At 43.2% G+C, this 22,024-nt stretch overlaps 1 protein-coding gene across 2 annotated transcripts in view; it reads left to right on the top strand.

Annotated features, from left to right (window-relative positions):
* The first annotated feature begins 3,932 nt into the window (after nucleotides 1-3,932).
* OSBPL11 (oxysterol binding protein like 11) overlaps nucleotides 3,933-22,024 on the top strand; it is a 72,091-nt gene continuing 53,999 nt past the window's right edge. Inside the window, exons 1-2 of one of the 2 annotated variants that reach the window (XM_003894042.5) lie at nucleotides 3,933-4,807; nucleotides 20,827-20,895. In XM_003894042.5, coding sequence (XP_003894091.1) covers nucleotides 4,632-4,807; nucleotides 20,827-20,895 — 245 coding nt within the window. In that variant the 5' untranslated portion in view covers nucleotides 3,933-4,631. The remainder of the gene's footprint in view (nucleotides 4,808-20,826; nucleotides 20,896-22,024) is intronic. The other variant, XM_021934152.2, reaches the window with a different exon arrangement.

Below are 22,024 nucleotides of genomic sequence, written 5' to 3'. Positions count from 1 at the left end.
TTGTATTTTTACTAGAGACGAGTTTTGCCAGTTGCCCAGTCTGCTCTGAAACTTCTGAGCTCAAATGATCTGCCCTCCTCGGCCTCCCAAAGTGCTGGGATTACAGGTGTGAGCCACTGCACCCGGCCAAGACTGTATTTTTCATTATTAATTGATAGCTCCTTTTCCAGTTGCTACGTTAGTCTGCTGTCAGTTTGGTTAGCATGAGCCAGTCTCCACGTCTCATTTCTACTTGGAGCAAAATAGCCTTCATACCATTTTTTCTTGGACAGAAGAGTGGATTTATTCTATTAATAATGAAAGGTCTTTGAATGATTCTGAGTTTTAAAGGGGGCCAGATTTGTGATGCATAACATGTGTAGCACAGACTGGAAGTGGAGAGCCCTGTAGGAACATTACTGCACTATTGTAACTGCGCAATGGGTTGGTTCATCTTGCCCGCTGCCTAGACAGAGCCGATTTATCAAGACAGAAGAATTGCAGTGGAGAAAGAGGAATTCACGCAGAGCTGGCTGTGCTGGAGACCAGAGTTTTGTTATTACTCAAATCGGTCTCCCTGAGCAAATTTAGGCATCAGAGTTTTTGGCAGGTAGAGGCTTGGGAAGTGAGGGATGCTGATTGGTAAGGTTGGAGATGGAATCACAGGGGGTGGAAGTGAGTTTTTCTGGCTGTTTTCTATTCTCGGGTGGAACGGCAGAACTGGTTGAGCCAGATTACCAGTCTGGGTAGTGTCAGCTGATCCATCGAGTGCAGGGTCTGCAAAATATCTCAAGCACTCATCTTAGGTTTTACAATAGTGATGTACCCCCAGGAGCATTCTGGGGAGGTTCGGACTCTTGAAGCCAGAGTCTGCATGACCCCTAAGCTGTAATTTATTTGTTTCTTATCTTTTTTTTTTTTTTCGAGACAGAGTTTCACTCTTGTTGCCCAGGCTGGAGTGCAATGGCGCAATCTCAGCTCACCGCAACCTCTGCCTCCCAGGTCCAAGCGATTCTCCTGCCTCAGCCTCCTGACTAGCTGGGATTACAGACATGAGCCACCACGCCTGGCTAATTTTGTATTTTTAGTAGAGATGGGGTTTCACCATGTTGGTCAGGCTGGTCTCGAACTCCTGACCTCAGGTGATCCACTCGCCTCGGCCTCCCAAAGTGCTGGGATTACAGGCATGAGCCACCACACCTGGCCAGTAATTTCTAATTTTGTAGCTAATTTATTAGTCCTGCAAAGGCAGACTGGTTCCCAGGCAAAAAGGGGGTGTTTTCGGGAAAGGGCTATTACCAATTTTGTTTCAGAGTCAAACCATGAACTGAATTCCTTCCTAAAGTTAGTTTGGTGTATGTCCAGGAATGAACAAGGACAGCTGAAAGGCTAGAAGCAAGATGGAGTCAGTTAGGTCTGATTTCTTTCACTGTCATTATTTCCTTAGTTATAATTTTGCAAAGGTGGTTTCACTATTGCAAATCCAGTCCATTTGCAGTACTGTAGCCTCATCCCAGACACAGATTGGATCCATTTACTTCTCTCTATTACCACTGCCACCACTCTAGTCCAAGCCGCTATCATTTCTGCCCTCATTCCCTATAATAGCCTCCTAACTAGTCTCCCTGCTTCCTCTTTTTCTCCCACTAAAATTAATTCTCCATGTGGCAGCTAGAGAATTTGTTTTTTAAAAAATAGCGTTATTACAATATAATCCATCCACCATAAATTCACCCATTTAAAGTATACAATCAAGTGAGTTTTCGTATACTTACAAGATTGTACAATCATCACTATTATCTAATTTTAGAACATTTTTATTACCCCCACCCCTAGAAAACCCCATACTCATTAGCAGTCATTTCCCATTTCTCCTTTCTCCTACCCCTAGCAACCAGTCATCTACTTTCTATACAGGTGGATTTGCCTGTTCTGGACATTTCACATAAATGGATACATACAGTATGTGACTTTTTTGCATCTTGCATCTTTCACTTAGAATCATACTTTTTTTTCTTTTACATATTTTTGTCCCATAAGCTTTTTTCCACTTTTATATTTATTTATGTATTTATTTAAAGAGACAGGTCTTCTATGTTGCCCAGGCTACCCTCGAATTCCTGGGCATAAGTGATTTCCTCCATCTCAGCTTCCCAAGTAGCTGGGACTACAGGTGTGCATGAGCACACCTGGCTTTCCTTTTTTTTTTTTTTTTTTTTTTTTGAGATGGAGTCTCGCTCTGTTGCCCAGGCTGGAGTGGCACGATCTAAGCTTACTGCAACCTCTGCCTCCCAGGTTCAAGCAATTCTCCTGCCTCAGCCTCCAGAGTAGCTGGGATTACAGGTGTGTGCCACCACGCCCAGCTAATTTTTGTATTTTTAGTAGAGACGGGGTCTCGCCCTGTTGGCCAGGCTGGTCTCGAACTCCTGACCTCAGATGATCCACCTGCCTCGGCCTCCCAAAGTGCTGGGATTACAGGCGTGAAACACCGTGCCCCACCTACATACCATATATTCTTTACCCATTCATCTGTTGATGGACACAGGCTGGTTCCATATTTATGATGTTGTGATAGTACTCCAGTAAACATGTGAGCACAGGTATCCTTTTGATATGCTGATTTCTTTCCCTTTGGATACTCAGTAGTGGGATCACTGGATTGTATGGTAGTTTTTATTTATTTATTTATTTATTTTTCTTTCTTTCTTTGAGACTGAGTCTTGCTGTAGTTGTCCAGCCTGGAGGGCAGTGGTGCGATCTCGGCTCACTGCAACCTCTGCCTCCCAGGCTCAAGTGATTCTCCTGTCTCAGCCTGTCAAGTAGCTGGGATTACAGGTATGCACTACCATGGCCGGTTAATTTTTGTATTTTTAGTTGAGAAGGGGTTTCACCATGTTGGCCAGGCTGGTCTCAAACTCCTGACCTCAAGTGATCCGCCCGCCTCGGCCTCCCAAAGTGCTGGGATTACAGGTGTGAGCCACAGTGCTCAGCCTCAAGTCATGTTATTATAAACTAAAATTAACAATTAGGAGAGACTTTAGAAATCTACCCAAGAACTATTGTTTTACAAATCCAAAATCAAGGCCTCAACAAGGTGAAAGATTTGTCTGCGGTCCGGAAGAGTACCTAGCTCTGTTCTGAGATCTCTAATTTCCATGACAGCTTCTTTTTTTTTGAGATGGAGTCTCGCTCTGTCGCCCAGGCTGGAGTGCAGTGGTGCGATCTCTGCTCACTGCAAGCTCCGCCTCCTGGGTTCACACCATTCTCCCGAGTAGCTGGGACCACAGGCGCCCGCCACCACGCCGGGCTAATTTTATTTATTTTTATGTTTTACTAGAGACGGGGTTTCACCGTGTTAGCCAGGATGGTCTCCATCTCCTAACCTCGTGATCCGCCCGCCTCGACCTCCCAAAGTGCTGGGATTACAGGCGTGAGCCACCGCGCCCAGCCAACAGCTTCTTTTTCATTTATAATACTGATTGGCTTTACTCCATTGTCATGCTTGCGCCCCCACTCCCCCACCCCCAAGTGACTAAAACGTACAGATGTTTGCTTCGTTCTTGTACTTTCTTATTTTTGTAAGCTTTCTTTCTAAAATGCCTGGAACGGCCCCTCAAATGGAAGGCTAGAACGTGGTTAGGAAGACAGGCAGTCACACACGAGAAGGGAACTCTCTAGGTCCGCTGGCTCCTTTGTTTCTTCCTCCTTCACTGTCCGGGTTCCTCCTTCCCCTACGCCCCTCTCCCTCTCGCTTCCTTACTCGTCGCCCCGTTACCAGCCCCCAGAGGCTCCGCCCCCTTCAGGGACCAGCCGCCCTGACCCAAGATGGCGCCAGAGGCTTCGGCTATGAGGGAAGTGAGCTCACGCTACTCCGGAAGGGAAGGCGGGAAGGGAGCAGGCGGGTGGCTGACCCGCTGTGGGGCTGTGGGTGGGGCGGCGGCCGCGGCCCTGGCATTCACGCTTGGGTCTGGAGAGAGCGCGAGAGACTCACCGGCTCCCGGGAACCCAGTCGAGGGCCCGGGCCAGGGGCAAAGGAGGAAGTCGCCCCGAGTGGCTCGCCTCTGGCCCTGGGAGAGGCGGCCCCGGGAGCCGGCGTCCCGCCCCCGGCGGCCTCCTTCCCTGACCCTCCTCCCGGGCTGCGCGCGCCCGCCCAGGCTGTCTTTCGGCGGCTGCGGCGGGAACTGCCGAGCGGGCTTGACTGGACCCACTGCCTGAGGACCGGCGGAGGAGAAGAGGGAGCGCGGCGGGTCAGCCCCGAGGTTAGGCCGCGGGGGACTGCCCGTGGCGCTTCGTCCTTTTCCCGGCCGTCTTGGCTACAGAATCTGCGATCTCCCCAGGCTCCTTCTCTTTCGAGTATGTCACTTAAGTCCTCTTGCCGGATGCTTTTTCCTCCTTGCTTTTGCCGGAAAGGAGAGAGATACATGTGAAGGATATCTGTCCTCATTGCTTCCCCTGCCCTCCTAAAAGTTTAACTTCTGTGGTAATGTGTATCTTCCTTTTTTGGACCATTTGACAGTCCCGCCCCAGGCGCCGTGTGATTTAGCAACCGGGATCATATTCAGATAAAATCTTAAAAAAAAAAAAAAGTCACCTGCAGAACTACAGAATTGTTCTCTCCCGCTCAAGAAGGGCAAGTGGACTTTGGCGTTAAGATGCAGGGGGGTGAACCACTGTCCACAATGAAAGTCTCGGAGAGCGAAGGAAAGCTGGAGGGCCTGGCCACAGCGGTGACCCCGAACAACAAGAACAGCAGCTGTGGAGGTGGAATCAGTAGCAGCAGCAGCAGCAGCAGCAGCCGCGGTGGCAGTGCAAAAGGCTGGCAGTACAGGTATGGTCCTTTCTCCAAAATTCTTTCCTGAGGTGGAGGTAGGGGTGAATATGCCAGCGGCTGCATCCCGCAATTGTTGAAAGATAAAGTTTTTTGACTGGCTTCCAGAAGCAACTGATACATCTCGTTTGGATCTGGGACCTCGCCTAAAAGATTTAATCCATTCATTTGTTGGTTCAACAGGTATTTATGGAAGGCCTTTTGAGGAATACAGAAATGTATCCCTGAACTTCCTGTACAATCAGAGAGTTAATGCTTCCTCTGATTTAATTCTGTACTCACTTCTGCTTTTGCCTGTGTTGCAATTTATTTACAAGCCAGCTTTCTCTCTGATAGACTGCGAGGGCAGGAACTGTTTAACTCAGCTTTCTCGAGAGGCTAGCAAATACTGGTGCTCAGAACTTGCTTGTCCAGAGATTGGAGTAACTGAATCAAAAAGATTCTTGCCCTGAAGGTACTTGTGACTTGGAAAGGGGAATGTACAAAAATAATTTGAATACAAGGACAAAGGTAGACATCCTAATGCCTCTGATAAACTAAACCTGAGCCTGGAGATGTTCAGTTTGTGTTGCGCAGACCACTTCGGTGCTCTCTGTGTTGATGAGAAAGTCTGCGTTTGTTAATTTTCACTAATATGAATGAACAACTTAAGGAACAGGAGGAGAGTCCTGGAGAGGCAACAAGTTTTGTTTTTGTTTTTTAATACATGAAGTGTAGGGAGAAAGAACTATCCAGAACCTTAAGAATGAATGAAACAAACCAGTACATCCCATCGTATTGGAACTAAAGGGATGAATTTTTAAGTTCTGATTGACTCCTGTGTGCCTCACTGTAGTAGTCCTTTTTAGCCTTTGTGCTTATTTGTGCTTGTGAAATTTCTGTGAGACTTGGAAGGGGTTAAAGCCAAGATTTTGTGAGGGATACACATTTATCATGAATAATATTCATATGTATGAGATATGCATGACTATATTAATATACAGAAGTGTTGGCCGGGTGCGGTGGCTCAAGCCTGTAATCCCAGCACTTTGGGAGGCCGAGGCGGGCGGATCACGAGGTCAGGAGATCGAGACCATCCTGGTTAACATGGTGAAACCCCGTCTCTACTAAAAATACAAAAAACTAGCCGGGCGTGGTGGCGGGCGCCTGTAGTCCCAGCTACTCGGAGGCTGAGGCAGGAGAATGGCCTGAACCTGGGAGGCGGAGCTTGCAGTGAGCCGAGATCGCCCCACTGCACTCCAGCCTGCGACAGCTGCCACTCGTTCTCAAAAAAAAAAAATATATATATATATATATATATATATATACACAGAAGTGTAGAAGATTATAACTTTTTTTTTTTTTTTTGGAGACAAAGTCTGGCTCTGTCACTCAGGCTGGAGTGTGGTGGCGCAATCTCGGCTCACTACCACATCCACCTCCTGGGTTCAAGTGATTCTCGTGTCTCAGCCTCCCGAGTAGCTGGGATTACAGGCGTGCGCCATCACACCTGGTAATTTTTGTATTTTTAGTAGAGATGGGGTTTCACCATGTTGGCCAGGCTGGTCTCTAACTCCTGACCTCAAGTGATCAGCCCTCCTCTGCTTCCCAAAGTGCCAGAATTACAGGCTTGAGCCACCGCACCTGGCCAGAAGATAACTTTTTATTGGTAAGTGACTGTAGGATAAGAAGATATATTCAGTTACTTTGAGATGTCTAGGCTCACTTTTGGAATCAGCATGATCTTTTGTGTGTGTGTGACCCATGACAGGGGCCACAGGTCCCCTGTCCGTGGCGCTTCATCCTGACCCGCCATGGGGCTGTGGGTGGGATGGTGGCTGCGGCCCTGGCATTCACGCTTGGGTCTGAAGAGAGCTCGAGAGACCCCAAAATACAAAAATTAACCGGGCATGGTGGTGCATGCCTGTAAATCCCAGCTACTTGAGATGCTGAGACAGGAGAATCACTTGAGCCCGGGAGGCAGAGGTTGCAGACTGATCATATAAGATTATCGATTACTTGGCAGATATATTTTGATAGCACTTAAGGAAGCAAGATAAAGTAAAATTCCTAGTAGTCAGAGATCAGTCTTCTGATATTCAAACTCTGAAACCCAGCCTCAATTAAATTGAAAAGAAACAGACTTCTTAGCAGTGGGGAGAGTTGTCGTAAAGCCATGCACTTTAGTAATGTACTTTCATCTAGACCCCCATTATTCCTTAATCCCTTACTTAGGGCATTATTATTATTATTATTGTTATTATTTTGAGACAGAGTCTCTGTCGCCCAGGCTGGAGTGCCACTGCACTATTCTTGGCTTATTGCAACCTCCACCTCCCAGGTTCAAGCGATTCTCATGCCTCAGCCTCCCAAGTAGCTGGGGTTATAGGTGCTTGCCACCATGCCCATCTAATTTTTATATTTTTAGTAGAGATGAGGTTTCACCATGATGGTCAGGCTGATTTTGAATTCCTGGCCTCAAGGGGTCTCTGCCCCTCTTGGCTTCCCAAAGTGTTGGGATTAGGGTGTGAGCCACCACACCTGGCCTTTAGGGCATTATTTAATGGTTATATAATTTTTTATTTTTTAAAATAAAGATGGTGAGATGAAGTCTCACCATATTGCCCAGGCTGGTTTTGAACTCCTGGACTGAAGTGATTCTCCCGTCTCAGCCTCCCAAAGTGCTGGGATTATAGGTTTGAGCCACTGTGCCTGGCCATATAATTTTCATACTAGAATCTGTTGGAAACACCAATGAGAAAGGTTATTAGGGGAAATGTAGCAGAGGAATGGCAACTGACAATGTAGGGCATTCAAGGAAGATTTGAAAAATTAACGTGTAGACTCAGGTATATTACTTCCTAGAACAATAATCATAGTCATAATCACCTTAAGTTGTCCAGGAAAGCACACTCTGTTTAAGAGGCAGAGAACTGTATGATATAGTGGTGAACAGTTTAAATAAAATAGCTTAAGTTTTTAAAAAACTGCTCAAGTGTCTGGAAAATTCAGTTATGTAGAACTCTTCCCAAATAATGAAGATAAATAAGGCATGACTGCATTTACATCCCAATATATGTTTTTATTTTAATGTGGGTTGTCCAAGGCTGACCTTCAGTGTGGCTCTCAATCTGATTTATCCGTTTGTCCTCTAGGACATTGATAAAGCAGTTTTCCCTATTGTCCTGTGTTACTTCCTCTTCCTGGTTTTTTCACTTGAGACTCAGTCCCTAGACTTTATTTATTTATTTATTTGAGACATAGTCTTGCTGTTTCGCCCAGGCTGGAATAAAGTTGCGTAATCTCGGCTCACTGCAACCTCCGTCTCCTGGGTTCAAGCAATTCTCCTGCCTCAGCCTCCTGAGTAGCTGAGATTACAGGCACCTGCCACCACGACCAGCTAATTTTTGTATTTTTAGTAGAGATGGAATTTCACCATGTTGGCCAGGCTGGTCTGGAACCCCTGATCTCAGGTGATCCACCCACCCTAGCCTCCTAAAGTGCTAGAATTAAAGGCGTGAGCCACTGCGCCTGGCCTTCAGTCCCTAGACTTCAAAAACAAAACAACAATAACAAGAACTAAACTAATCTTTTCTTCTTGAAAGCAGTTTATACTTACTGCCTCCATTTCCTTCTCATTTATTGCCCAACCCATGGCAGTTGGCCCTATTCTCACCGAAGAATATGAGTGAATAGCGTTTTTAGTATCTTTTTTTTTTTTTTTTTTTTTGAGACAGAGTCTTGCTCTGTCGCCTAGGCTGGAGTGCAGTGGCCCCATCTTGGCTCACTGCAAGCTCCGCTTCCAAGGTTCACACCATTCTCCTGCCTCAGCCTCCCGATTAGCTGGGACTACAGGCGCCAACCACCACGCCTGGCTAATTTTTTGTATTTTTAGTAGAGGCAGGGTTTCACTGTGTTAGCCAGGATGGTCTCGCTCTCCTGACCTCAAGATCCACCCACCTCGGCCTCCCAAAGTGCTGGGATTACAGGCGTGAGCCACTGCGCCCGGCCTGTTTTTAGTATCTTAATCCAACTTATTACTCTATAAGTATATGCTGTTAGAATTATTTTAATTTTGGTCCGGTGCGGTGGCTCACATCTATAATCCCAGCACTTTGGGAGGCCAAAGCAGTGGATCACCTAAGGTCAGGAGTTGGAGACCATCCTGGCCAACATGGTGAAACCCGTCTCTACTAAAATTACAAAAAAGTTAGCCAGGCATAATGGTGGGCGCCTGTAATCCCAGCTACTTGGGAGGCTGAAGCAGGAGAATCACTTGAACCCGCGAGGCGGTACAGTGAGCTGAGATCATGCCACTGCACTCCAGCCTGGGTGACAGAGCGAGACTCCATCCCAAAAAAAGAGAAGGAATTATTTAACTTTTTTTTTTGAGATGGAGTCTTTGTCACCTGGGCTGGAGTGCGGTGGCATGATCTCGGCTCACTGCAACCTCTGCCTCCCAGCTCGAACTCCTGACCTCAGGTTATCCGCCTGCCTCGGCCTCCCAGAGTGCTGGGATTATAGATGTGAGCCACCATGCCTGGCCAATATTTTTATTTTTAAATTGAAACAGGATCTCGCTATGTTGACCAGGCTGGTCTTGAACTCCTGGCTCAGGCAATCTTCTTGCCTTGGCCTCCCAAAGTGCTGGGATTACAGGCCTCAACCAGTGTGCCCGGCTCTTTTTACTTTGTAAACCAAAAGTATCTGAGACATGTCTGAACAATTTAGAAAGTTTATTTTTGCCAAGGTTAAAGACAGGCCTGTGATACAGCCTCAGGAGGTCCTCATGACATGTGCCCAAGGTAGTCCAAAACAATTTGCTTTTATACAGTGTAGGGAGACATAATGGATCAATCAAATATGTGTAAGATTTACATTGGTTAGATCCGGAAGGGAGGGACAACTTGAGGGCTTGGGGGGGGGGGCTTCCAGGTGATCGGTAGATTTTGATTGGCAGTTGGTTGGAAGAGTTATCAATAGAAAGGAATGTCTGGGTTATGATAAGGGATTGTGGAGACCTAGGTTTTATCACGCAGATGAAGCCTCCAAGTAGCAGGTTTTAGAGAGAATAGACTGTAAATGTTTCTTATCAGACTTAAGGTCTGTGTTGAGTGTTGATGTTAATGTTGGAGAGGTATAATGAGGTATATTCAACCCCCGCTTCCTATTACGGCCTGAACCAGTCTTTCAGGTTAAAATTTAGGGTGCCCTGGCCAAACGGGGAGTCTATTCAGATGGTTGCGGGGTGCCTTCGAATTTTATTTTTGGTTTACAACTTTCTTGATGATATTGTTTGCAGCACAACAGTTTTTAATTTTCATGAAGTCTAATGAGTTTTTTCTTCTCATTACAGTTTTGTGTCACATCTAAAACACGATTGTCAGGTTCAAGATGACAAAGATTTACACCTATATGTTTGTCTAGGAGTTTTGTTTTAGTGCTTATGTTTAGGTTTCTGATGCATTTTTAGTTCATTTTTCCTTATGATCATTTTTGTTTTCTTTTGTGAAATATCTGCATATGTGTTTTTTATACATTTCCTATTAGGTCTTAATATTTTTCTTTTTAATATGCTTGAGATCTCTTATTAAAATGTCAATTAACATTAAATATCAATATTCCTTTAAAAATATTTTGATTTTTCTTCTTTTGAATAGATAAAGGGATGTGTATATACAATGAAACATTTCCCTTACATACTTTTCCCAGCCACTCTGTTTCCTTCTCTGGAAACTCTTTTACTGATTTCTTGACTGTAATTCCAGAGAAATTGATATTAGTTCTTTATTTAATTAACATGTGATGACATGCAATATATTTTAATTTTGTATAAATTCTTTGCTATACTTACTACAAAGATTTCCCTAGTCCTCAGATTTTAATTTCATATTTTGACATACAGAAAACTTTTAAGTCAGACCTCTTATTCCTCTTTTCCATCTATTTCTAATTATAAAAAGTAACTTTTATAAATACTTGGTTTTGGCTGGCACTGTCACTCACCCAAAGTGTTGATCCTTAGTACTTTGGGACACTGAGGTGGGATCACTTGAGCCCAGCAGTTTGAGACCAGCCTGGGCAACATAGAGAGACCCCATCTCTACAGAAAATTTAAAAATTAGCCAGGCCATGGTGGCATGCCTACTCAGGAGGCTGAAGTGGTGGCAGGATTGCTTGAGTTCTAGGCTTCAGTGAGTTGTGATTGTGCCACTGTGCTCCAGCCTGGGTGACAACACCTGGTAGCAAGACCCTATCTCAAAAATAATTAAGTAAATAAATAGTCGTTTTCATTAAGTTTTAAAAGTTGGCAGTTTTACAATTTAACTTTTTTTTTTTTTTGAGACAGGGTCTCACTCTGTCTCCCAGGGTTGAGTGTAGTGGCTCCATCATAGCTCACTGCAGCCTCGAACTGCTAGGCATAAATGATCCTCCTATTCAGCCTCTGGAATAGCTGGGACTACAGGTGCACACCACCATGCCCAGCTAATTTTTAAATTGTTTTCTAGAGACAGGATCTTGCGATATTGCCCAGGCTCATATTTAACTTTTTAATCTATCTGGAATTTATTTTGAAATACAGTGTGAGATAATGTATCTACTACTGCATTACAAATTACTCCCAAATTTAATATATTAAAACAGCAACATTTATTATTTCATAGTGTCTTTGGGTCAGGAATCTCAGTGCAGCTTAGCTGGGTCTTCTGGCTCTGAGTCTTTCTTAAGGCTGAACTGGGAAGGATCCATTTCCTAGCTTATTCATGAGACTCTTGGTGCAGTTCAGTTCCTTATGGCCCATTGGACAAATAACTCAGTTCCTCATGAACTGATGGCCAGAGGCCTCCTTTGGTCACTGGCCACATAGGCTTCTTTGCAGAGCATCTTACAACTTGGGAGCTTGTTTCTTGAGAGTGAGGAAGTAAGAGTACTAGAGAGTGCTAGCTGGAGAGAAGTTACAGTCTTTTGTAACCTAAGCGCTGAGGTGAATTCACATCACTTTTCACTGTTCTTCAGAAGCAAGTCCCACACAAGGGTGTGAGAATACCAGCAGGTGGGGATTATTGGGATTCATGCCAGAAAATGCCTAGACAGTTAGTATAATAGACTCAAGATTGTAAAGACTAGAGGGGGAAACAGATTTTGGGAGTCAAATTATGCATCTGGTTTTAGGTGTGTCCAGCTAAAGTTGCCAGAACGTTTAAGTGTCTTATCTAGCCAATCCTCAGAGATATGGGGTATTGGAAATGTAGATAATTGTCTTTATAGTATCCAGAATGTTTTCACATCTGTTACCATATTTAATTCTCACAACTCTGGAGGAAGATAGAGCATTATTATCCCTATTTTACAGTTGAAGAAAACCTAAGTCTAAATGATAATATAGACTTAGATTACATGAAGTTATATATTGCATGTAGCTAAGGTTACACAGCTAGTAAGTGGAAGAACTTTTATTTCTAGATAGATTTTACATAGAGGTATTAAAAGTCGATAAACTCTCTAAAAGGAATGAATAATTATTGATAATAACTAGTTTGGTACATGGTTGGTTTTATGGTTTACTCATGTCCTAACTTACATAGTAAATATTTTTGAGCCTCTACTATGTCTGAAGCACTCTTGTTAGTTAATGCTGAATTAATGTGCACACCCAAAACAATGAAAGAAGGAATTCTAAGGCTAATTTTGGGAGGATCATCAAAATAATCAGGAAAAGGAAGGGCGTCAGTGGCATTTGCAAAATAATCTCATGGTGACCTTTTGAAAAAAAAAAAACTTTTTTGAGACAGTCTTGCCCTCTTGCGCAGGCTGGAGTGTGGTGGCAGATCTTAGCTCACTGCAACCTCTGCCTCCCAGGTTCAAGTCCAAGCAATTCTCCCGCCTCAGCTTCCCAAGTAGCTGGGATCACAGGTGCTTGCCACCATACCCGGCTAATTTTTGTGTTTTTAGTAGAGATGAAGTTTCACCATGTTGGCCAGGCTGGTCTCAAACTCCAGACCTCAAATGATCCGCCCACCTCGGCCTCCCAAAGTGCTAGGATTACAGGCGTGAGCCACCATGCCCAGCCCTTTTGAAAAATTAAACGTTAGAACTTAATTTATTAGATTAGCCTTAAATTTTCTTGTTTCTAGAGTAATTTATATTCATACAATGTGTGCTTTCTCTCCCATTTATAGAGAAGATAGATTTCCCCATTCTGGGTCTTTCCTTCCTTTTTCATAGTGAATATTCACACTTTATAAAATGTGCATGTTTTCATTATTTTTGTGTTCTTCATGTCAGCTTGTAGAGAAATTCAGAAGTCTGCAACTATGCCACATGCTTTTTAGAGGGCAGAAGAGAACTATTCAAAAGAGGAACTGAAAGACAAACCAGGGTGTTTGATGGGGCTGCTTTTTTTGAATTTTGAGCTCCTCACTGACTAACCATATTAACAGATAAATCTATTTTCCTTATTAGCAAACAGTTATACTTTTCAGTAAATGTGTAAAAGTCTGCAAATGTGTAGTATAGAAATAATTTTTATGGTCAGACCACGATAATTTTGTGGTTTCTTCCACTGTCAATACTATTATAAGGAAAAGTGCCTGCGGATGGGAAAAGGAGATTGGCCTAAATATAAATGAATGTTCACTGTCTTAGAGGTTTTACCTCTTTTGAGTTGATTTGAAGAAAAAGCCATAAATGTCTGCTTTTTTTTTCTCTCTGCAGGGGTTAAAGGAAAATTGATACATATTTCTATACTCTGGTTTTTGTTTTCTGTATCTGAAATCTGCTGTAGATGCTGGTAAAAACAAGATAAAGATGATTGTAGTCATGTAACTGGAAACTATAAAATATTGTTCCAAAATCTAGTTAGAAGTATACCAAGTCTTGAGGAGCAAGATTTGGTTTATTAATAATGTGCTGTGATTTCTTAGTTTCCTTACATTTTTGCAGTACGTATCTTTTGTGTGTGTGTGTGTGTGAGATGGAGTTTCACTCTTGTTGCCCAGGCTAGAGTGCAATGGCACGATCTTGGCTAGGTGTGATCTTGGCTCACCACAACCTCCGCCTCCCGGGTTCAAGCAATTCTTGTTTCTCAATTTCCCGAGTAGCTGGGACTACAGGCATGCCACCTGGCTAATTCCTATATTTTTGGTAGAGACGCGATTCCACCATGTTGGCCAGTCTGGTTTCAAACTCCTGACCTCAGGTGATCTGCCTGCCTAGGCCTCTCAAAGTGCTGGGATTACAGGCGTGAGCCACCGCGCCCAGCTTTGTCTACATTTCTAATCGTTTGTTGTAGATGGGATACCTAGAAGTGAAATTCTAGGGCCAAAGAGTGCTAACATTGTTAAGACTCTTGGCAGGAGCGAGGACCCCTCAGTTGACTTTATACTTTTTGTTATAGAATAAGATACAGTTAGACTTTATTTTGTTTGTGATTTGAGTATACAGTCTGCGAGTTGAATTTTTTTTTAAGACGGAGTCTCGCTGTGTCGCTCAGGCTGTAGTGCAGTGGCCGGATCTCAGCTCACTGCAAGCTCCACCTCCCAGGTTCACGCCATTCTCCTGCCTCAGCCTACCGAGTAACTGGGACTACAGGTGCCCGCCACCTTGCCCGGCTAGTTTTTTGTATTTTTTAGTAGAGACGGGATTTCACCGGATTAGCCAGGATGGTCTTGATCTCCTGACCTCGTGATCCTCCCGTCTCGGCCTCCCAAAGTGCTGGGATTACAGGCTAGAGCCACCGCGCCCGGCCTCAAGTTGAATTTTTTTGGGGGGAGGTGGGCAGGCTACTGAGAATTGCCTCATGGCTTCATAGAAAAATTGTTTCTCTCTTCCCATTGCTTAATTCGTTCAGCAAATAAACACTTATATCCCAGGCTATATACTAGCTGTTGCAAGGAATATCTCTTAATGTCATTAGCCTTTTCCTCAGCTAAGCAAGCCATTCCCCACTTCATGCTATTTGTTATCCAGAGAATGGACCAAAGTGCTAAGCCTTTTGGGAGGTTACTTTTTGCCTAGTTGAAAGTATGGATTTTGACATGTGACTTGCCTGGTACCTCATATTTACTGACTACAAGTTGTATAAATTCCTGCCTGTAGTTAAATACCTTAAGGTATTGCTATTTGGGTTTTCCAGAAAAATAGAACCAATAGGTAGATATAGAGAGAGAGATATTATGAGGAATTGGCTCATATGACTATGGAGCCTGAGAAATCCCATAGCTCTGTTGTCTACAAGCTGGAGAACCTCTTGACATTATTGTCAACCTCTGATGTCACTTCCAGCTGGCTCTGCCCTCATCATTCCATTAAATTGTTATCTCTTGCTTGTAAGTCTAATGAGTCTTCTCAGTCTTTGTCATATCTTACGTTATCAGTAGCACTGAACTTTTATTAATTTTTTGTTTTCTATTTTTTTTTTTTTTTGAGACAGGGTCTCACTTTGATGCCCAGCCTGGAGTGCAGTGGCAGGATCTCGGCTCAGTGCAACCTCCGCCTCCAAGGTTCAAGCGATTCTCCTTCCTCAGCCTCCCGAGTAGCTGGGACTACAGGCATGCACCACTACACCCAGCTAGTTTTTGTATTTTTAGTGGAGATGGGGTTTTACCATGTTGGCCATGCTAGTCTTGAACTCCTGACCTCAAGTGATCCACCCATCTCAGCCTCCCAAAGTGCTGGGATTACAGGCCTGCACCACCATGCCCAGCTAGTTTTTGTATTTTTAGTGGAGATGGGGTTTTACCATGTTGGCCATGCTGGTCTTGAACTCCTGACCTCAAGTGATCCACCCATCTCAGCCTCCCAAAGTGCTGGGATTACAGGCATGAGCCACCGTGCCTGGCCTGAGACAGGGTCTTGCTGTGTTTCCCAGGCTGGAGTGCAATGGCATGATTGCAGTTCACTGCAGCCTCAACTTCCTGGGCTCAAGCAATCCTCCCATCTCAGTGTCCTAAGTAGCTGGGATTACAGGTGTGTGCCACCCTGCCTAGCTAATTTTTAATTTTTTTTGTAGAAACAGGATCTCACTGTGATGCCCAGGCTAGTCTCAAACTCCTGGTTCAAGTGATCCTCCCAAAGTGCTGGGATTACAGGTGTGAGCCAAGGCACCTGTCCACTGAATATTCTTGACCACAGACTTATCTTGAAACACTTTCTCTCATTTCTGTCTTTCATACTGCTAGTTTTCTTCTCACTACTCAGTTGCTCCTTATCTCTTCTCTGTATTCCCCTTGCCCTTAAAACTTTTCCTTAGAGATCTCTCTTAGGCCCTGTCCCATCTCTTGCCCTTTTGTAATATTTCCTGGGTGACCTTATTTACTGCTATAACTTCAGATACCAGTTATATGCCTATATGCTGATGACTACCAAGCCCTAATCATGGCGCCTTACTGGATATCTCCTTGTATAGTCCTGCAGGTTCATTAAATTTAACATCTTAAATTGGAACAAATCCAAAACTTCTCTGTGATCCTTATCGACCCAGTTGTTCCAGCTGGAAATCTGAGTGTTGCCCTTGTCCTTTTCTCTCACCTTCATTCTTTCTGTCTCAGTTCACATCTAATTAGTCATCAGATCTAGTTATTGCAGCCTTCTCACTCACTACTGAAACCTGTGTATTTGTTTAATGCCTTTTTTATATGTATGGCAGCTGAAAATGTAGTCCCATTGTATGTCTTTTCCAGTAGCAGAAACCCATGTTACTGTCTTTTTCTTCAAGGAGACATATTTCTCTTAGATTAGATTATAGATTTGAGATGGAGAGCTATTAGTTATTGCCTTTTTGATTTTCTTATGCTTTTCAATGTTTTTTCAGAGTGCTGTGTTTTAGTAGGTATTGAGTAATTGTTTTGAGTTGAAAGGATTTGAAACTGTTTAAAAGGTAGCTTAATTTAAAAACCTTTTATATATCTTAAGTCTCATAAAGAAAGGTTAAGAAATAAGTATGTTGCTGGGCACGGTGGCTCACGCCTGTAATCCTAGCACTTTAGGAGGCTGAGGCGGGCATATCACAAGGTCAGGAGATGGAGACCATCCTGGCTAACACAATGAAACCCCGTCTCTACTAAAAATACAAAAAATTAGCCGGATGTGGTGGCATGCACCTGTAATCCCAGCTACTTGGGAGGCTGAGGCAGGAGGATTGCTTGAACCCGGCAGGCGGAGGTTGTAGTGAGCCGAGATTGCACCACTGCACTCCAGCCTGGGCAACAGAGCGAGACTCTATCTCAAAAAAAAAAAAAAAAAAAGAGAAGTAAGTATGTTTTAGTAATGGAGATTAAAGAATTGAAGCAGTTATTATTAAGATGTTTAAGAGAAAATGAGTATCAAACTAAATATAATAAAGACACTTGACAAAGTTTAATCAGTTATTTTTATAGACTATCAGCTTTCACTACTAATCCCAATTTCTTGAGCAGTGAAGTTTTTGGAGGACTGAAGAAGAAATTAACTTTCTTATAGCTTATTTTTCAGGGTATTAGTGTGTTTTGGACCATCACTTCTATTTTATAGAACACAAAATAGTATAAAATAATCAGATATGTGGTATGTTCCCACTTCAATAGCTAGATTTTATTCATATTGACACATTAAAATACTCTATAAAAATTTGCACATTTTATTTTATTTATTTTATTTATTGTTTTAGAGACGGGGTGGGTCTCCCTATGTTGCCCAGTCTGGTCTCAAACCCCTGGACTCAAGGAATTGTCCCACCTTGGCCTCCCAAAGTGTTGAGATTACAGGCATGAGGCACTACACCAGGCCCTAAAAATTCACACATTTTAGATAGGAATAAAGCATGAGAGGTAGAGATACTGTATAGTAACTCAATTATAAGACGGTAGAAGACAAGTGTGAACAAAAGATGTTCAGTCACAGAGCGCTTTTTATGCTGACCACCAGATGGCACAGTCATTCCACACCTGCTGGTTGCCTTGAATAGTGGCTATTTCTTGGGATACATGGAAAAGGGGAAGACTGAGGGAGGGACATTGCAACTAGCTGTTCCAAAAAATAGGGTGTTTTCAAGTTGGTTCTTTGTAACCTGGAGACAGCTGTTTTATATAATAAAAACAGGCCAGCAGTTTACTTATTTGAATTTCTGGTTCTTTTGAAACTGACTTTGTGCTACTACCAAATAAACCATGTCAGTATCCTTATAGTTTTGGTTTTTTTGTTTTGTTTTTTTCCAGAAAGCTAACTCTTTAGATGTATGAGTCAATAAAATATTAATAGCATTAGAAAATTAAACACAGAACATTACTATGCTGTGAAATATGAAGATACGCTTAGGGCCAGGTGCAGTGGCTCATACCTGTAATTCCAGCACTTTGGGAGGCGGAGGCAGGCTGATCACTTGAGGCTAGGAGTTTGAGACCAGCCTGACCAAGATGGCGAAACCCCATCTCTACTAAAAACACAAAAATTAGCTGGGCTTGGTAGCGGGTGCCTGTAGTCCCAGCTACTTGGCAGGCAGAGGCAGAAGAATCGCTTGAGCCCCAGAGGCAAAGGTTGCAGTGAGCTGAGATCACACCATTGCACTCCAGCCTAGACAAAAGAGCGAGACGCTGTCTCAATTTTAAAAAAAAGGTACATGTGGGATCTTTTTAGCGATTGATGTTACTGAAATTGTACACTTTTAAAAATTTTTGGCTGATGCCTGTAATCCCTACACTTTGGGAAGCCAAAGTGGAAAGATCACTTGAGCCCAGGAGTTTGAGAGCAGCCTGGGCAACATAGTGAGACCCTTGTCCCCACAAAAAAATTTAAAAATTAGCTGGGCACAGTAGTACGTTCTTATAGTTTCTGCTACTCAGATGCTGAGGTAGGAGGGTCACTTGAGCTGATAAATGACTGATATAGATAACTTAGATATGACCAAAATGGGGCGTACCTTCAGTAGTATGAGAGTAGTGACTAAATAAAGATTTTTTTTTTTTTTTTTGAGACGGAGTCTCGCTTTGTCGCTCAGGCTGGAGTGCAGTGGTGCGATCTTGGCTCACTGCAAGCTCCGCCTCCCGGGTTCATGCCATTCTCCTGCATCAGCCTCTGAGTAGCTGAGACTACAGGCACCCGCCACCACGCCCGGCTAATTTTTTGTATTTTTGGTAGAGATGGGGTTTCACTATGTTAGCCAGGATGGTCTCGATCTCCTGACCTCGTGATCCACCCGTCTCGGCCTCCCAAAGTCCTGGGATTACAGGCGTGAGCCACCGCGCACGGCAAGATGATGTATTTTATTTATTGCTTTGAAATAAAAATTTTGTTTTTCTCAGGTATAGATAAGTATATGTAAGGTTTTAAGAAAGTTTTGCCCCATAGTTCACACACATTTGAAGAATATATACAGTCTTAAAACCAGAGGAATTGAACTATAATTGAGTTGTGATGTTTTTTATTATATGCTAATAGCTATCACTTGACACTTATGTGGAAATGAAAGCTTGGTGTAGAGAACCTAGATTAAGGAGTAATTCCCCAAATGGTGAATTATGAAATATCTTGGCACTTTGAGAAAATATTTAGGTTGTATACTACCTCAAACCTGTTATGGATTGATGCAGAATGTAAGCATATATTCAGATTATGTAGCAACAGGACAGACTAGACAAAGAGTAAGTTTTTCTGGTGTTTGTGTTTGTTTTTGTTTTTGTTTATGATGGAGTCTCACTCTGCTGTCCGGGCTGGAATGCAGTGGTACAGTCTCGGCTCACTGCAACCTCTGCCTCCCGGGTTCAAGTGATTCTTCTGCCTCAGCCTCACAAGTAGCTGGGATTACAGGCACATTCCACCACGCCTGGCTAATTTTTTGTATTTTTAGTTGAGATGGGGTTTCACCGTGTTAGCCAGACTGGTCTCGATCTCCTGACCTCAGGTGATCCACTTGCCCCAGCCTCCAAAAGTTCTGGGATTACAGGTGTGAGCCACCACGCTTGGCCAAGAATAAGTTTTTCGGGAAGCTGAGCTGTGTACTAAGTACCTAAAACAGAGGAGGAACTCTTTAGGGAATTTCTTTGAGGCAGAGTCTAGGGGCATTGGGTTTTTTATGGCACCAAAGGGCTGCTTAAGCCTGAAGCCTGGGGAAGATAGGGGAGCCAAACGAAAAATATAGCTCTCTGCTTTTCTAAGCGATGTATCTCAAAAGAACTGAAATAAATAACTTGATTGTGACCTGGGCCGAAGTACAAGAACTAGCAGAAACCCAAGTGGCTGTATTTCTAGAGAAGAATTCTTTCCTCTAGTTGTGAGCTTTATTTATTATTATTTATTTATTTATTGTATGTATTTAATAAAGAGAGACAGGGTCTCATTATGTTGCCCAGGCTGGTTTCGAACTCCTGGGCTCAAGTGATCCTCCTGTCTTGATCTCCCAAAGTCTTGGGATTACTTGGGTGAGCCACTGCACTCAGCCCAATTTTTTTTTTTTTTTTTGGAGACGGAGTCTCACTCTGTCACCCTGGCTGGAGTGCAATGGTGAAATCTCAGCTCAGTGCAACCTCTACCTCCTGGGTTCAAGTGATTCTCCTGCCTCAGCCTCCCAAGTAGCTGGGACTACAGGCAAACACCACCACGCCTGGCCAATTTTTGTATTTTTAGTAGAGATAGGGTTTTGCCATGTTGACCAGGCTGGTCTCGAACTCCTGACCTCAAGTGATCCTCCTGCCTTGGCCTCCCAAAGTGCTGGGATTACAGGCTCGAGCCATTGTGCCCGGCCACCCCATTTATAATATAGTACTTATAGTATATTTGTTTTATGTTTATGTAATTTTATATTTGTATAATGATTTTACATTTGGAATATTTATGATAATATATAATTTGTGAGGTATTGTACTTGTTTTGAGGAAATTGATGAAGTCCTATAGATATGAAATTTGGGAGATTAAATGTCTCTGTTGACCTATACATTTTACTTCTGAATAAAATTTGAGGCATTTATAAAGCATATATGTATCTGCAGCTATTTTGAAAATTGTACCATTATATTCCTGGGATTTCTTCTACTTTTTACTAACTTTGGCATTTTCTTTTTGAAACAGTGATCACATGGAAAATGTGTATGGCTACTTAATGAAGTATACCAACCTTGTCACTGGGTGGCAATACAGGTAAGTGTGATTATTTGTGTCACATCAGTCTCTCCTAAGAGACCAGAAATAGGGCCCGATAATTTTATATTTTGATATTACTTTAGGCAAGACATGGCTGGGAAACCTTTTAGAGAAGGATTTCCCACATTTTCTAAAAGTTTGGTGACTACTTCTTAGACGGTGGGAAAAGTTCACATCTGTCCAAGTAGCAGCCTCTAAATGCCTCAGATGTCAGTATTAAATGAAGATTAGAATCACTTGTTCACCTGGCTTGGGCATTTTATACTTGGAGAAGTTAGGTTCTTAGGGGAAGAGAAATAGGGGTTTGGAGGCAGCAAACACATTTGTATTAGGTTCCCATCTTGTGCCAGATTCACAGCTTCTCTGGGATCTTGGCAAGGTTGAGTAACCAGCTCAAGGTCACACAAGCTGTCAGGAAGCAGGAAAACCAGCTATCTCAAATACTTTGTAGAATTGGTAGTTATGGGGCAGGCATATTAAGCTGGATCAAATTGTCTACCAAGTTCTATTATAGAACAGGCTAACATGTAGAATGCCATACTTCTCTAAACCCAAACATGAATTATTTTTTGTTTTTTGAGACAGAGTCTCACTCTGTCACCCAGCTGGAGTGCAATGGTACGATCTCGGCTCACTGCAACCTCTGCCTCCAGGGTTCAAGTGATTGTCCTGCTTCAGCCTCCTGAGTAGCTGGAATTACAGGCATGCGCCACCACGCCCAGCTCATTTTTGTATTTTTAGTAGAGACGGGGTTTTACCATGTTGGTCAGGCTGGTCTCAAATTCCTGACCTCAGGTGATCCACCCACCTCGGCCTCCCGAAATGCTAGGATCACAGGCGCGAACCACCATGCCTGGCCACCCAACTTGAATTTTAAAAGTTTAAAACTTTTTAGTTAATTTTTATTTTATGTTAATTAATTAATTAGTTTATTTGAGACAGGGTCTTGCTCTGTTGCCCAGGCTGGAGTACAGTGGCATGATCTGAGCTCACTGTAACCTCCACCTCGGGCTCAAATCATCCTCCTGCCCCAGTCTCCTAAGTAGCTGGAACTACAGGCATGCACCACCACACACAGCTAATTTTTGTATTTTTTTTTTTTTTTGTAGAGACAGGGTTTTGTCAT

This window comes from Papio anubis, chromosome 2, assembly GCF_008728515.1.
Source record: "Papio anubis isolate 15944 chromosome 2, Panubis1.0, whole genome shotgun sequence".
Lineage (NCBI taxonomy): Eukaryota > Metazoa > Chordata > Mammalia > Primates > Cercopithecidae > Papio > Papio anubis.
This window is presented reverse-complemented; position numbering and strand designations above follow the sequence as displayed.